The following is a 16,048-nucleotide window of genomic DNA, read 5'->3' on the forward strand; positions in this document are numbered from 1 at the left end:
TCTTTGTGTATGGCGGCTATGGCCTGAGCAGTACGTGCTCAAAAGATGCCTCTGGGCGGTCTCTGAGTACTGTTAGTGTCTTAGTGATCACTCACTGAGTGTTTATTGGGCATCACTTGTTAATCGGATTCGTTAATACGTGACTAGCCTGGCAGCTAGATATTTCGCGTCCACAAGTACAACATTAATCCAAGAGCGTTGAGGCATTGAACATTGAAGACAAAGAAACACTCGCAGTCGCAGTCGCAGTCGCGGGGCTAGGGCGGGTCACCTGATAACACATCAATTGGACCAATTAGAACGCACACTGATAGCAGAAATTCTGACTCATCCCGCGATATTGGAGAGGGGCAACAGAAGAAATTCACTATTTCCCCAACCATAAAATCAAGTGAGAAACAGCCCTCGGCTCCTTAAACTTGGAAGTCCAGAACTGACCAGCTTTCTACTAGAATAAAATAAATTAACCACCATGGCCACTGAAGCAAGCCAGCCTCCGGCGCTCAACGGCCTGAGCATCGACGAAAAAGCCCCAGAGACCAAGGCCGTCGGCCAGATTGTGACGCCCTTCGACGTCTCTGGTGGAGTGGACGAGTCTGGCAAGCTGTTGCCTGTTGACTACGAGAAGCTGACGAGGGAATTCGGCGCCACACCCATCAATGCAGCTCTATTGGAGCGATTCGAAAAAGTGACTGGCCACCGGCCACACCGTTTTATGCGCCGGAGCATTGTGTTCAGCCACCGCGATCTGTCAAAGATTCTGGATAAGCATGAGAAGGGGGAGCCATTTTTCCTCTACACTGGCCGTGGGCCGAGTAGCAACAGCATGCACGTTGGCCACACCGTCCCGTTCGAGTTCACCAAGTATGTTTATCCCAATCTCCACTGAGCAGCTGTAAGATACTAAACGAGACTAGGTGGCTCCAGGATGTGTTCGATGTTCCCCTCGTGATTATGATGACAGATGACGAGAAGTTCATGCACTCCCAAAAGATCGAGATCGAGGACTCTAAACGATACACCAAAGCAAATGCCAAGGATATCATCGCTGTCGGATTTGACATGAAGAAGACCTTTATCTTCAGTGATTTCGAGTTCATCGGTGGTGCTTTCTACGAGAACATGTGCCGCATGGCAAAGAGAATCACTATTAACCAGGTCAAGGGCACTTTCGGCTTCAACGACAGCAACAACATTGGCGAATTCCACTTCTGTGCCACTCAGTCTGCTGCGGCCTTCTCCACCAGTTTCCCTCACATCTTCGGCACCGAGACCAAGAAGGTTGCCTCAATTCCTTGCTTGATCCCCTGCGCCATTGACCAGGATCCCTACTTCCGCCAATGCCGCGAGCACGCCGAGAAAATGAAGTTCAAGAAGCCCTCTCTCATCCACTCTATCTTCCTTCCCGCCCTCCAGGGTCCTGGATCCAAGATGTCCGCCAGTGTCGATAGTTCCGCCATCTTCATGAGCGATACGCCAAACAAGATCAAGAACAAGATCAACAAGCACGCTTTCTCTGGTGGCCAGGACACCGCAGAGTTGCAGCGCGAGCTGGGTGGCAACACCAAGAACGATATCCCATTCCAGTACCTGACATTCTTCCTCGAGGATGACGCGGAGTTGGAGCAGATCCGCACCGACTATGAGAGCGGCAAGATGATGACCGGCGAGATCAAGCAGAAATGTATTGCTGAGCTTCAGAAGTACGTCCAGGGCTTCCAGGAGCGCCGGGCAAAGGTCACGGATGAGATCATGGCTGAGTACATGCGTCCCCGACCTTTGGAGTGGAAGGGGAATCCCAACCCGGTTGTGGTTGAGAAGGCCAAGAAATAGGCCAATGACAGGCATTTACCGGAGTAACGAGGTTCCAGATCTACATCATTTCGTAGCCTTTTATCAATTGCCAATATGATTCATCATTGACACGCAGATGTACCTACCGAGGCAGGTGGCCTAACGTATCCTCACTTGGCCACAATTTGGCCTCGCATGAATCCCCTCACACCGTTACTCAACCAACACAACTCGCCATCTACGAGCTGATCCCGGAAGATGGTTTGTTCCTGACAGAACCCTTGCGATAACGCATATCTCCGAGTTGTGCCTGCATTGCCGCCGCTGCTCAGTGGTGGCGTGAACCACACATTGTCTCGTAAGAAGTACGGCGTCGTGATGCTGCCCTCCATAATTTCGCCCCCCGAATTCACGACCAATACCTCTGCTGGCTCCGACGGCGAGAGGATCCCTGCTCTCAGCCGTGCAGAGTTATATTCGTCGCGCGCGGTAGTTTTGTGCGTTGTGAACCCGGACGGAGTCGTCGGTTGGGTATCGATATAGACGCGCCATATCGGCGAACTCTGGTTCGTCTGTAGGGGCGGAATGAACAGACTCATTATATCAATGCTTGGTGTTGGGTTTGCCTCGACTCTGGCTTCTCCTTCGCTGTTCACCACAATTCGTAGTCTCCATGCCTTGCTTCGATCTGATATCGACGCGTCAATGAACTTCTCAAAGCTTTGTAAGTCCTGTTTCAGCCAGTTTAGAGCGCCGTCCCATTGGAAATGATTTGCCGCAGCTCGGAGCCGAGCTTGATGATAGCCGAGGAGGTAGTACGGCGAATTGGGATGTTCAGGATAAGATGACGCATAGCGACAGGCTGCCTCTGGAAGACCAGGGTCGAAGCGAAGGGATGAAATTATTTCGAACGATGACGATAGACTGGAATTGGTGGCCATATCCGCCAATGCCGATGACTTGGCTGTCGATGCTGTAGTCGCCAGTTAGTTGCGCCAGCAGCTGATGAGTCTGCAGGGTGCTATTTCAGATGCTGAAGAGAGCATGGGTAAACAATTGAAGCACGAAACAATCCGCCACAATGCCGTCACTTCTGTTCGGAGTCCGGACATGTGTTGTGGAGAACTTGAGCGATACCCGCGGAAGGCGTATGATTGGTCCGCCCGGCCATCGACTTTTCCTCTGAGCTTCATCATTCTCGACTCCCTATCTCTAACTCTTCCCGTCGAGGTCTTGTAAGTGACTCCCACTGTCTTCCATCTCAGATTGACCGCACTCAATTTGCCGATTCATTTCTGATCATATTTATAAGATTTACGCACAGTCAATAGAAGTAGCGTTGGCTCCGTCACACACAATGTCGAACGAATTGCCGTTACCTACGTCCCCCAAGAATGTGGTGCTCGATACATCGAAATTGACCGAGTCATCATCAGCATCAGTTTGGGATCGCATTACCAACTGGGTCTCGGAAAACAAGGCTGTTGTCTACACCATTGCCGGTGTCGCCGTTGTCGTCACCGGTGCGGGTGTCGTCTACTACCTTAACGACTCCAGCAAATCCACTCCTCCCGCACCCAAGAAGAGCAAGAACCAGCGACGGAAAGAAAAGAAGAAGGCTGAGGAGGAGAAGGCTGCCGCAGCGAAGAAGGGTAGGTGCTGTCATCTAAACATGGTGGTCTCATGACTTACACGGATTCAGAGTCTCCTAAAAAGGCAGAGGAGCCCTCCGAGGAGCTTCCCGAGGTGAATGAGGAGACTGTCGGACAGCTGTCCGAAGAGGTTTGTTCAATCCCGCTTTCTTTGTGCGATAACTTTGGCTGATGGTTTAGACCCGCGCCGCCTATGCGGCCAAGCTCAAGGCCGCCGGTAACAAGGCCTACGGAGTCAAGGACTACCCCAACGCGATCGATCTTTACAGCAAGGCTATCCTCTGCAAGCCCGATCCCGTCTTCTACTCCAACCGTGCCGCCTGTTACAGCGTCTCGTCTAACTGGGAGAAGGTCGTTGAGGACACCAGCGCTGCCCTCGCCATGGACAGCGAATACGTCAAGGCTCTCAACCGTCGAGCCATTGCGTACGAGCACCTCGAAAAATACAGCGAGGCTCTCCTCGATTTCACCGCCAGCTGCATCATCGATGCCTTCTCCAATGACGTGAGCCGTAACTCGCTCGAGCGTCTGCTGAAGAAGGTTGCCGAGAAGAAGACCCAGGGTATCCTGGAGGCACGAACCAAGAAATTGCCTAGTGCCACCTTCGTCTCCAATTACCTCCAGAGCTTCCGCCCTCAGACCCTTCCTGAGGGATTGGAGGAGTCGGTTGAATTGGCCGAGGAGTCCGGCAAGGGTCAGCTGCGCAAGGGTCTCATCGCCATGGGCAAGAAAACCGCCGACAGCTATGAGGAGGCCGCTGCCGCCTTCGAGAAGGCGCTTGAGCTCGGTGACCTCGGCGAATTCGAAGGATTGGCCCTCAACATGCGAGCCACCTTCACCTACCTCGGTGGTAACGCCACTGGTGCTTTGGCTGACCTGAACAAGAGTGTCGAGCTGTCTCCCGCTTTGGTTCAGAGCTACATCAAGCGCGCCAGCTTGCACCTGGAGCTCGGTAACAGGGACGCTGCGGCTGACGACTTCGAGCTTGCTATCAGCCACAACAAGGACGACCCCGACATTTATTACCACCGTGCCCAGTATCACTTCATTTTGGCGGAGCTCGCCGAGGCCGCTAAGGACTACCAGAAGTCGATCGATCTCGATGGGTCGTTCATCTACTCCCACATCCAACTTGGTGTGACACAATACAAGATGGGCTCCGTTGCCTCGGCGATGGCCACGTTCCGCCGCACAGTGAAGAACTTCGAGGACGTCCCTGATGTGTACAACTACTATGGTGAGCTTCTGCTCGACCAGCAGAACTACTCTGAGGCGATTGAGAAGTTCGACAAGGCGGTTGAGATGGAGAAGCAAAGCAAGCCCATGGGTATCAACGTTCTGCCCTTGATCAACAAGGCTCTTTGCCTGTTCCAGTGGAAGCACGACTCTCAGGAGGCCGAGAACCTTTGCCAGAAGGCTCTGATCATCGACCCCGAGTGCGACATCGCCGTTGGCACCATGGCCCAGCTCCTCCTCCAGCAGGGCAAGGTCTCCCAGGCCCTGAAGTACTTTGAGCGCGCTGCTGAGCTGGCTCGCACCGAAGCTGAGATCATCAACGCCATTTCCTACGCTGAGGCCACCCGCACCCAGTTGGAGGTGCAGGAGAAGTACCCCCAGCTGGCTGCCCGCCTGAACACCATGGGTGCCATGGGCGGCGGTGCCCCTCCCATGTAAGCGAGTCACTGGAACCATCCCCGCTCCTCGCCTTCTTCTAGCTTCTTTCGGTCTATCCCCCTGATCTGAGGAATGACTGTCTAAGCCTGTTTCTTCTCTTCGGGGGTTTGACATCTGTGAATCCCCGGGATCCCTATTCTCTGTGCTTGTATTTACCATCGGTTGACATATTCCCCGACCGCCTTCTTTTCTTTCTTTCTGTTTTGTTGGGTTTATCTGAGATAAGACTCGGGATGGGGCCGGTGGACGGCAAACCGAGCCCTGGCAAGTGCATTTGGGGTTAGGGTACCATGTAGTAATTTGTGTATCATAGCAGAAAATGAGAGTATTCATTCACCACTTTTTACTTATATTGGTTTCTCCTGGGTCATATACTTCGTACTAGACTGCATAGGGCTTACCCCAGGTGTGCGGATGACCATGACGTGGGACCCCACATCAGCTGACTCCACCCTTATCGGCATCTCTGGACTTTGTTTTTGACGGGGAAAAGTCCGAAAGACTCATGAGAGATCAGCAAAGAGCTTCAAAGATAACTAGGCCTCTACCCTACTTCGTATGTGTTCTCTCCTCATCTAGTAGCAAACTCCGGCACAGCCACGGTTGTTATAGGCACACTGCGTAAAACTAAGTCCCAACGGCGTCATCTGCTTATCTAGCGCTAACTGCGTAGTTAACTATAGCTTTTCATACATACCTCATTTTGTTCCAGAGTTTCCGAACACTGGTCTTCTTCAGTTCACGTTATTTCTCTTTCTACTTTTGATGCCTTCATATTAAGTAGACTCGCTCCTAAGCTCATTACCGACGGGGTTTCACCCCCCACGTTGCTCTGCTTTGTTGCCAGCGGTGAACCTACGTGACTGTGAACCGACTCATCCATCCTACCCCTCTTTCACCTTCCCTTATCCTTCCATACCTCCTGCCCACTTCACACCTGCTCATCTATACTGGGGCACTCCCTTGATTCTGGTTGAAGTCTGCCTTTCTCCTTATATTCACTTTGCCATCTCCTGGCTGTCTCAACTGGTCCATGTGATTGTGTTGCAGCCTGGAAACATCCTGGTAAGCCGTCTTTCTCTCCACATCTTGATTTCATACCCCTCCTCCATCGGCTTCCCGCATTCTTTATCTGTCACTCTCTCCCTTGCAGCTACAGTCACTTCCATCAACTACGGACAATATGCCCCCAGCCTAACCAGCATCTGCAGATAATAAGCTTCTTCTCAACTCTCACTCAGCACCGTCGTCGGTCCATCGCCTACTATGTCGGACCAGGAAGGTAAGTACTTGAAAAGCTCAGAACTCGCTTTGTACATAGCTGATGTCTTGGATTCAAAGTGACGGTGACCCTCCTGCCCCTCTTCACGGACACCCACCTCCCCCGTACCATCGACTTGACGAAGGATGATATGACCATAGCCATCGGGCGTTCCTCAAAGCGCGAAGGCCGAAAGCGCAACCCAGAGAATGCGAACGCTTGGTTTGAATCTCGAGTCATGTCCCGTGACCATGCTCTTCTGACTTACTCGCCGGAGGAAAAGGTTAGTCCAAATATCTCTTTGGCTTGATTGCTTTACTGAGTTCCTGGACAGATGGTCTTTATTTGCGACTGTGGTTCGACACATGGAACCTTCGTGAACGATGCCAAACTGGTGCCAAATGTGGATAGCCCGCTGTTCAGTGGGGACATCATCCGGTTTGGAGTTAGCGTGGATCGTGGTCATGGTAAGCTACATCGGTGTGCAGTATTGAAGTATAGAAACTAAACTCAATACAGAAGTCTTTGAGGCGCTCGAAGTTCGCTGCAGTATCTTGTGGCCCGAACCCAATGTCGCAGTCATTTCAGACCAGGACGTTACAATCCAGCCCGATCCAAGTCCATCTACCAACAGCTTTTCGGTCCCCGAAGATGATAGCGATGTTGAGTCGGCGGACGTTTCCAGCAGTGACGGTTCCGATGGGTCCGCGGATAGATCTTGGGAGACGACTATCACTCCCACCTCTCTTGTCTTCAGCTGCAAGGATGGCGAACATGGAAAGGGCGAGGATGAATGTTCAGAGAATGAGCCAATTGTCATGGAATATGATATTTCCACCAAGCCCACTGGCGAGACTGGCGCCCACCCCATGCCTATTCCAACGGTAGTGCCTAGTCTGCCTAGTCCGCTATCCGATACCAACCCGGTCTCCGAAGTTGAAGTATCAGCCACAAAGCCAGTCTCAGATGTCGATTTTCCCCCCAAAAAGCCGACTGATAGTGATGAGGCATGGGCCGCTGAAGTGCAGTATGAAGAGCCAAGTTTCCCTGAAAGCTGTTACCAGGGGGTTCCAGAATTACAGTACTCAAATTGGACCATCATGAAACCGATGTTCATGCGCATTGCAGACATGGCATGGGGTCAATCCAACAATATTCCCGATGTCGACCATGAGAAGCGCATCATCCATGCTGCACGCCGTTGCTCTTTCTCGACTGACGCGTACTGGGTTGATGATGCCCCGAGGTTCCGGCCTACCCATGGGACAGAAATCTCATGGGAACCGGACTCCGAGGAGTCAGACACATCATTCCATCGTATGCCAGGCAGCCTTTTGAGGTACTGGTCGGTCGATAAGCGCAGATTCTGGGTCATTCACGAGAACCAGTGGGATCATCAGATGAGCAACTGGTGGTGGGTCGTTGAAAAACCGCAGGAGCTTCTGAGCGATGAGTTAAAGCACCAACTCGCGACTGAGACTGAAGTTGATGACTGTCATAAGTACTGGATTGTGCGAGCCTGGGAGCCTCAGCTGATTGGCGAGACATGGTGCGATGTGGCTCCTTACTGGGATCCTTGTTTCGATACGGACTTGCTCGCTGATGACGAATCTGTCGATTCGGACGAGGATCTGGACAGCGAGTATTCCGAAGAATACGGGGTTTCACGTGTTGGTTTCAATGATGGAGCCATCCACGAGGCATGCTATGCCGCCGAGAAGAAAGACGGGGAGAACAACGAGGATGATGAGGCCATCTCCGAGGGATTCTATACCAAGGATTATCCTGCGACGGACGACGAGGATGATGATTACGAAGATGAGGATCCAGAAGAAGATGCAGTCTCCGACGGATCCAAGAGTGATGCCGATCGGTCCTCAGATGATGGCATCATCGAGGAATGTGAGATGCTACAGAGGGTTCACATGCTTCCACCGTTCAACCTGGAGCGTCATGAATACACCGATGCCGTCGAAGTATCCAAGCATGTACCGGAGACAGCTGAATCTGAACAACAGGGCCCCAAGATCCGCACAAAATGCGGGTTCAACTTTGTGCCGCCTGAACCATTCATGACGTACCCAGGTGCTCGGTTCCCCAAATACAGTGTTTCCACTGAGTTGCCGAAGTCGTGCCAGCACGGTTTCCCCGACTCTGGGATGTCATCTTTCCCTAGTGGATATAAGACTGTTTATCATGACGGACCCTTTGCCAGCAATGCTTTTGTGGAACAACTTGATTCTGGAAACTTGGACGAAGCGACTTCTGGCAAATCACCTCTGAAGCGTACTGCCACGGAGATGGAGTCGTCTGTTGTACCCGACGTCTCACAAGATGCTCAACGGCTGCCCGAAGACCCAAGCAGCCTCCCAAATCTCGACAAACTTACCTCCGAAGCCAAGGAGGCGATCGGCTCTGCACTTGCTGAGAATGTCTCTGCAACAGCTGCTAATGATTATCCGGCTAAGCGGGTCAAGCACAGTCACTCAACTGCGAAGACCCTAGCAAGCCATGCAGTCACGGCAGCCGTGGGTCTTGTGCTAGGTGGTGTTGGTACAATAGCGGCGTTGGCGGCGATGCCCAACAAATACTTTCAATGAGTGAGGTGACATGAGTCCCATCGATCTCTTTTGCGTTACTTTTCCTCAACTTATGACTTCAACGTCGGCGCGTTGAGTTTCGGCGTGGTTCCAATTTGATGATTTGAAGATTCCCCAGGCGTTTCGGCTTTGGGTATGGAGTGGAAGGATGGACCAAGAGACTTCTTCGTTTTGCTTTTTCTCGCCGTTAGTGCTACTTCCTCGATGCTCTCTATTTACTTGCTTCTCCGCCCATTTTTTATTGACTATGATTACGCACCCGTTATTAGCTAGTTCCGATACGGTGTCATCGTTGCGACACCTTGTTTCATGTGCTAGCTACGCAGGTTAATGGAGAATGACAACCCCCTTTCATATTTTATTTCCTGGACATTCCGTAAACCTACAAGTATCTCGTGGTCTACCACGTCTCTACAGTATCACCCTGTCAGGTACCGATCTCGGGCAGTCTCATTTAAATATGCACCGTGATATCATTCCGCGTCGAGGGTCCAGGACATGTGAGTTCATTTTATGCTTTGGGTACTCACGGACCGGCAGCAGTCGTTGACTCGTATCCAACACTGTTGTGTGGGTTACGAGATTGCTTCTATCAGCCTAGACTCGGCGTTGATTTACTCTCATTAAGAAAACAAGAACTGACCAGTTGGCCAGATATCCCAGAAACCTCTTCCACCATCTAAGGAACGTCGACCGCCCGACTCGGCTCACTTGCATCGACAATGGGAACCGGGCTGCAGGTATCCTACAACTTCATATCAGCTGACCTCCAACGCTTTACCCGTGCTACCTCGATTCCCTCCCCTTTTTGCCTTTTTCCCGACATCCTCCCGGTTATCATCCTGAAAGATTTGCGAGTATTGTAATCCCGAGACAACAGAAGTCTCAGATAGTCCTTTTCCAGACATCGATGGAAACCTCTCCGTCATTGATTCCCGCAGCGTGCCGCCAATGCGAAGCCTCAATTCCAGTCCAGCTTGAAATCCCGAACCTTTAGCGTGTGATTGGAACTGGCAGGCTGCAGGTCTACTCACCAGCGAACTGGTCGGACGAGCCCCACGCATTTTTGGACATGGGAGATGAGAGAGCAGCTGAGGTGACTGGGTGGCTATTCGTTCCTATTTTTCTCAAAATGATATATCTCTCTCAGGGTCTGATATACTTAGCAAGATACGAATCCACAGCGCCACGTGCATACCCATTGCTTATCCAGAGCTCGTGTTCGAGGGCATCTTCCGTTCCAGGACCGTTTCCATGGCTATTGTTACTGTTTTGATAATAGACATGGCAGACCGCATCACCCCATGTGAAAAGTCAGATATGATTTAATTCAGGCAGTGTTTGTATACTGCGTGTCATTACTAGGTACCGGATAGTTACAGTCCGCATGTGACGAATCTGCAGAAGCGCTTCCTGAGGCCAAACCAACAATGGATTCGAGGCAAAGCCAAACGGCTGCAAAGCATCCTTGTAGTCGGCGAGTCGAGGTTCGAACGTCCAAGTGGAAGAAAAGAGGAGGCCATCGAGGGCTTTCGCATTACCCCTGTCCCTGCAACCGCGTCCCCCACGGCTACCTGCTTGAGGCCATGTCACATCCACGGGGGTTCGGGCATCCGGGGCCTGGTCGTATTGCCATTGGCTGCGAGGTCAAGTTTTGGATTTCTCCGTCTTTTGGTTGATTGGTTGCTCACACCTTCTCACTGGGCTTTCTTTTCACCTCACCTCACACCGCAGCTGCACTATCATTTTCTTCTTTTTGCTTTTTTCTCTTTGCTTTTACTCCATGTCAAGCGCTTGTCATCGCCGTGTATCCGCCCGAATCCGTGCTTATCGGAGATTATGATTACGAAGCAGTAATATCAATGCTAACTATTCGGCAGGTCATGGCGATCATTGCATGGAGTTGACCCATGCTATCGATCGCGCGTTTGTTTCTTACTTTCGCTCCCGCTCACTCTCGGCAGATATCATGTGTATTTTCAGCCCTTACACTGATTCGTAAAGGCTGTTTCTGATCTGGGTATCTTCTAAGCGAACTGGAATGACCATCTGACTGCCAATTTCCAACTCCCATGCATGGTACTGTGTCATCTTCAGTTGGGATGAAAAGATCACCTTAGCCCAAGGGCAATGCCACAAGATCTGACGCGAGTGGGTAAGACAGAGACACACAGAGAGAGATCCACCCGGAACATCCTCGGAAACTACATGGCCTGTGTCTATACATCATTTCGGAGATCCAACTCATGGTCGCATGGTCTGATGCAGCTATCCGTGTCCGTGGTTGGAAATCCACATTTCAAACAGAGCATCCGTGGCCGTGCCGAGCAAGAGCCCTGACTCATCCTGAGAAGAGCGGTATACGTGTTTCCTGTGAGATCAACGTGTGAGGGTGAAATGGTTCGTGTCACAAGGCGGGCCATATGCTCCCTGGGACATCTTCTCCGCCACAAAAGTGCCTCAACAAGCCTTAGGTCAGCTTCGGTATGCCTATTCGGTCGAAACCTGTGCGATGACAACACACTTCCTAACCAACACCGCAGCAAATAGCCTTTCCACGAAGCTGAACGACATCGGCCCAATCTTGTGGAAATCTCCAACATCCAATTTCCCCCTCCCACCAGCGCCTGTTTCAGCAACCCTGCATTCCCGCAGGGTAACCTTAGCTCGACAGGCACAAGCAGCGGGGTTTTGCAATCCACCTAAGCCCAGAACGGTTTCTACGCCGTTTACCCCCTCTCTGTTTCTTACTAATGCCAGATCTAATTGATCTCATATCCTTCCTGCTATTGGTGCCTTGGATTCTGGAAATATGTAGCCTGTTCCGCAGATGACCGAAGGATCTGATTGCTTAACGGGCCTCAGATTGTACTGGGTACATGAAATAATCCACATGTACCGGACCTCACCGTCCTATCATCGCAAGTCCTTGTATGTTGGTTTCTATGTCCTGCTGATCATCCCGTAGACTCGATCCTGATTTCCGTCGCCAATTCCACCCTCCGGCGTGGTGCATATCGCCAATTGAGACATTGGACTCGGCAACTTCGTACCTCTGTACTACTAATCACTTCCGGGATTTCATCATTATAAGAAACCCGTTCGTTCCTCGAGGATTTCTACTCGTTGTCCTTTGGTCTGTACGAGATTCTGTCTTGATCTGACTGCCAAACACGACGATTGTCTTTGGTCTCTGTTTCCAACCTGCTCTTTCTTCGGGATTCACAATACACCAGCTGTGTCTTTGCCTGTTACACTCCGAAACAAAAGAAAGAACCGAGATTTACTACAAAGACACTCCTTATATCAGCTGGAATATTTGAGCTCACTTCGTCCCCATCTATATCATATCATCCATCTTCCAACACCTTCACTCAATACCACTACTTCAAGATCAACTTATACATCACGATGGCATCCTCAAGCTTCACCTTCGTCGACCCGGACCCAACCCACATATCCTGCCTCGGCGGCCGAACAGTACTCACATGCAAAGGCTGCGCAGGAAATGCCCCAAGGTATGTATACAACTTCCCAAAAAACACACCAGTTGACCTATAACAATCTTACCTTCCCATAATCCACAACCACAACCACCAATACTAATCAACCACACAGAGGCTCAATCTGCACAACTTGCAAAGGCCACGGCTTCACCATCTACCCCTGTGGACGGTGCCACCCCGCCGCAGCCGCAGACGCAGCCGCAGTCAGAGCAAGTGCCGCAGCCGCAGCTACAGCGGCGCGCAGCTCCGCAACGCCCTCCACCTCATCTACTTCTGCAGATCCAAACGCTGCAGGGGGGAGTGCGAGGTTAGGGGATAGCTGTGGAAGAATTGATACTGATTATAATAATAAGACGCGGAATCCCTGATTTACCTAGATCGGGGGGGGGGCTCGAGATACCGCTTATTCTTTGCCGGAGAAGATACAGTTCCCTGTGGGACGGGTAGGATGGCTGGCTTTGTTCAGTGGACTCATTTCATCATGAGAAGAATGATTCACCCATGGGAAGTGGAAGAAGTTTCGGTTCGACTGAGGCTCATGTGAGCACATTATACGACGGCTACCTGGCTGTGGCTTTTCTATCGTCTTTGACATTGGTTTTGATTCGGTTTGGGGTTTTGGATCTATCATCGTTGATGCTGGCTTTCTTTCTTCGTTACTATTGTTGTGATTGCACTGGATGCTACCACGGTATGTACATACATTTGTTGCTTTTTTGGAGGACAGAGATCTCATGCTGGTACAAGGCGCAAATATCTTTCACTTGGCTTTTTCTTACTTTCCTTCCCGACCAAGATTTTAGGATGTAATTTCACTATATGTTTCAAAAATACAGTAATAATACCATCTTCGGTATCAAATATTTTGGATACTACTGAAAGTCTCAAGTTCAACTCTACATCACATTATGGCTGATACCAGCGCCCCCGCGCTCCCCCTGGAGCTCTGGAGCTGCATTGTGTCACATCTACCCAATGCCGACATAAAATCTTTGCGTCTGACATGCAAGCAATTCAACAATATAGTGTCTCTTCGACTCAATCGGGTTTTCTTATCCGCCAACCCCCTCAACATAGACGTCTTCCGCAACATTGCTTCACACGATAAGTTCCGCCATCAGGTCAACGAGATTATCTGGGATGAGGCGCGCTTGCATCGAGGTCCAGCACGAACAGATGAAACTAATGAGGGACATGAATTGCTCTCGGACGAGGATGAACCCGATAACAACAGAGAATGGGCTGCGGAATACTACCCGGAATACAGAGAGGAAATCATTGAGCGCCATGAGTATGAAGAGGGAGATAGGTGTCCTAAATGGTTCAAAAAGGGTTGTGAAGAAACCCTTTACGTTCTAAAACGCCGGGAAGATCGTGATGTGGACAGGCCCGACCTTATCGCGCGCAGAGAACAGGTTCTCGCTCACCCTTCGCTAAGGGAGCACTGGCAATATTATCAGCAGTTGCTGCGTCAACAGAAGGAAGTTCTTGCCAGTCAGAGTGATTTGGAAGCGTTTGCGTTCGGCGTTAAGCAGTTTCCTGCCCTCAAGAGAGTTACCATCACACCTGGAGCCCACGGCAACCTCATCACCCCGCTTTACCCAACCCCTATGATTCGTGCTTTCCCGAAAGGTTTTAACTACCCCATTCCTCGTGGTTGGCTGTACCCTAGAGCCACTGAGGAACCCGCTACTGCATATACATGGAATCAATACCCAGAACTTAGAGATCGGTACCGCGGGTTCTGCACGGCAATGCGCGTCCTCGCCAACGAACCCAACTCTGTCTCTGAGCTGGTGATGACTTCCAACTCTATCCCCACGGGAATCAACTGCACAATCTTCGATGAGCCCTGCGAAGAGTACGACCATTTCGCTACCGTGCTTAAGAAGCCAGGCTTCCGCCGTCTGGACATTGCCTTGCTTGTCAGTGGTAAACGGCAGGAAGACCTCGAAGCATGCTGGCGATCTCTGCTTAATGGGCGTTTGCGCCGGGCAGTCGGCGAAGCAAAAGACATGGAAGAGTTCAGGCTGCATACAACATTTGATGAAGATCTCTACTATGACGACGGATATCCTCTGCTCCCATTACAGGACATTGTGCCTGTGGAACAATGGTCCAATTTGCGCCATTTCGAACTCTCCGGCTTTGTTCTCCCACAGCATGATTGTGTCTCTTTCCTCAAGATGCTACCAAAATCCGTCCGCTCCGTTGAGCTTAGTATGCTGCACTTCCTCTCTCGCGGTGAAAACCGGTATAGTATGCTGGAAGAGATCCGGCGAATGGTATCGGAGAGCATGCTGTGGGCAGACCGGGATGCGGGCTCAAGACCAAAAATTACCGTCGGCGTGCCAATCACGGTGGGGAGCCCTACACTTGGACACGGTATATGGGTTGAAAAGGAGGTAGAGGATTTTATCTACGGTGAAGGAGGAAATCCCTTTGAGCAGCGTCATCCCCTTAACGTCCGCCTTGGAGTTGGTGTGCTGAGAGATGCATTGGACCCCGATTTTGAACATCCACATGACCGACGGGTACTTTGATACAAATGGATATTTGTAAGGAAGATTATGACTCCGATGAATACTGACTTGAACATGTGCGTAAGTGTCCATTGTCGGCCCACTAAGTCTTTTTACAATGACGGGAGTATATACTCCGTAGATTGAATGGTTGAATGGAATGGAGAAGCAAAGAAATTCTGGCTAGTAGATACATAAAGTAGGAAAGCTGCCCACAGGGACAGGAAATGAGACAGATAGGTATGTGTGATTCATCTACACTGGTACCTCCAATTATCTTGCCCCTTCTATCCAGCGCATTGTTCGGGGACCACTTAGGTACCTGACAATATGGTTAGCATATAGTCTAACAATTTGCTACTAGGCCAGCCGTAGTGCAGAGTACAAATAGTAGCTAGCCCCGTTCCGTAACGAAAGGTGTCCTTCACCCTAGTTCTCCCACCCATCATCGACCTATTACCCTCTCGCAAGCAAAATTCATGGTCCCTGACAACGGGAGGCTCTCTAAATTACCTAAGGTACTTGCTAGTTGCCAGCGACTTGAGACAACTCGAGTCCGATCCCAACCTGGTTAGGGCTACACTTCTGAACAGTCAAGGCGCTTGCCCCGCTACCAGGTAGGCATCTCACAACCTATTTATGTTTTCCCAGGATATACCGGGCTCAATGACCCATAAGAAAATAATGGATGATACTAACTATATGCGATCGCCCACCATACTACAGAGCACCGGTGGTCTTGAAGATGACTCGGACATTCACACTCGTGAAACTACCTAGATACTAGTAACCGGTACATTGTTTTATTCATGTAGGGGAGGTCGAAAGTCCTTCAATGAAATCTGGGATGGAAAGATAATGATTCAGTGCCCGACTACTACATAGTACACGAGTCTGACAGCACGGGCCATTTATGCCAAGACAACCTTGGAATTAGTGCAGCAGCATGTACAACAGAGTATATTTTCTGCACTCCGCTAGTGAAAATTCTCGCGGGTCTTGGCAAACTGAAGATCTTACTCTTCATGGATGTAGCCAC

The 16,048-nt window shown here is 50.7% G+C and overlaps 6 protein-coding genes across 6 annotated transcripts; 5 read left to right on the plus strand and 1 right to left on the minus strand.

The window, feature by feature from the left end:
• Window positions 1–472: 472 nt before the first annotated feature.
• N7515_008314 (tryptophan--tRNA ligase WRS1) lies at window positions 473–1,833 on the plus strand (the record flags this gene model as incomplete). Its single annotated transcript, XM_056669058.1, has 2 exons — window positions 473–864; window positions 918–1,833. The coding sequence occupies 2 exons, from the start codon at window positions 473–475 to the stop codon at window positions 1,831–1,833; spliced, it is 1,308 nt and encodes a 435-aa protein (XP_056518888.1).
• A 131-nt stretch (window positions 1,834–1,964) lies between these two features.
• On the minus strand, window positions 1,965–2,735 carry N7515_008315 (aminotransferase class IV; the record flags this gene model as incomplete). Its single annotated transcript, XM_056669059.1, has 1 exon — window positions 1,965–2,735. The coding sequence occupies one exon, from the start codon at window positions 2,733–2,735 to the stop codon at window positions 1,965–1,967; it is 771 nt and encodes a 256-aa protein (XP_056518889.1).
• Window positions 2,736–3,151: 416 nt separating this feature from the next.
• On the plus strand, window positions 3,152–5,120 carry tom70 (putative mitochondrial outer membrane translocase receptor (TOM70); the record flags this gene model as incomplete). Its single annotated transcript, XM_056669060.1, has 3 exons — window positions 3,152–3,446; window positions 3,497–3,576; window positions 3,627–5,120. The coding sequence occupies 3 exons, from the start codon at window positions 3,152–3,154 to the stop codon at window positions 5,118–5,120; spliced, it is 1,869 nt and encodes a 622-aa protein (XP_056518890.1).
• Window positions 5,121–6,386: 1,266 nt separating this feature from the next.
• Window positions 6,387–8,981, plus strand: N7515_008317 (FHA domain protein; the record flags this gene model as incomplete). Its single annotated transcript, XM_056669061.1, has 4 exons — window positions 6,387–6,402; window positions 6,462–6,664; window positions 6,716–6,848; window positions 6,901–8,981. 4 exons carry the CDS (start codon window positions 6,387–6,389, stop codon window positions 8,979–8,981), a joined length of 2,433 nt encoding a protein of 810 aa, XP_056518891.1.
• A 3,411-nt stretch (window positions 8,982–12,392) lies between these two features.
• Window positions 12,393–12,855, plus strand: N7515_008318 (uncharacterized protein; the record flags this gene model as incomplete). Its single annotated transcript, XM_056669062.1, has 2 exons — window positions 12,393–12,499; window positions 12,600–12,855. 2 exons carry the CDS (start codon window positions 12,393–12,395, stop codon window positions 12,853–12,855), a joined length of 363 nt encoding a protein of 120 aa, XP_056518892.1.
• Window positions 12,856–13,395: 540 nt separating this feature from the next.
• N7515_008319 (F-box protein) lies at window positions 13,396–15,030 on the plus strand (the record flags this gene model as incomplete). The annotated part of the gene is made up of 1 exon (XM_056669063.1): window positions 13,396–15,030. One exon carries the CDS (start codon window positions 13,396–13,398, stop codon window positions 15,028–15,030), a length of 1,635 nt encoding a protein of 544 aa, XP_056518893.1.
• Window positions 15,031–16,048: the final 1,018 nt, after the last annotated feature.

This window comes from Penicillium bovifimosum (assembly GCF_028826915.1).
Source record: "Penicillium bovifimosum strain IBT 22155 chromosome Unknown utg000006l_segment0_segment0, whole genome shotgun sequence".
In the NCBI taxonomy this organism is placed as follows: Eukaryota; Fungi; Ascomycota; class Eurotiomycetes; order Eurotiales; family Aspergillaceae; genus Penicillium; species Penicillium bovifimosum.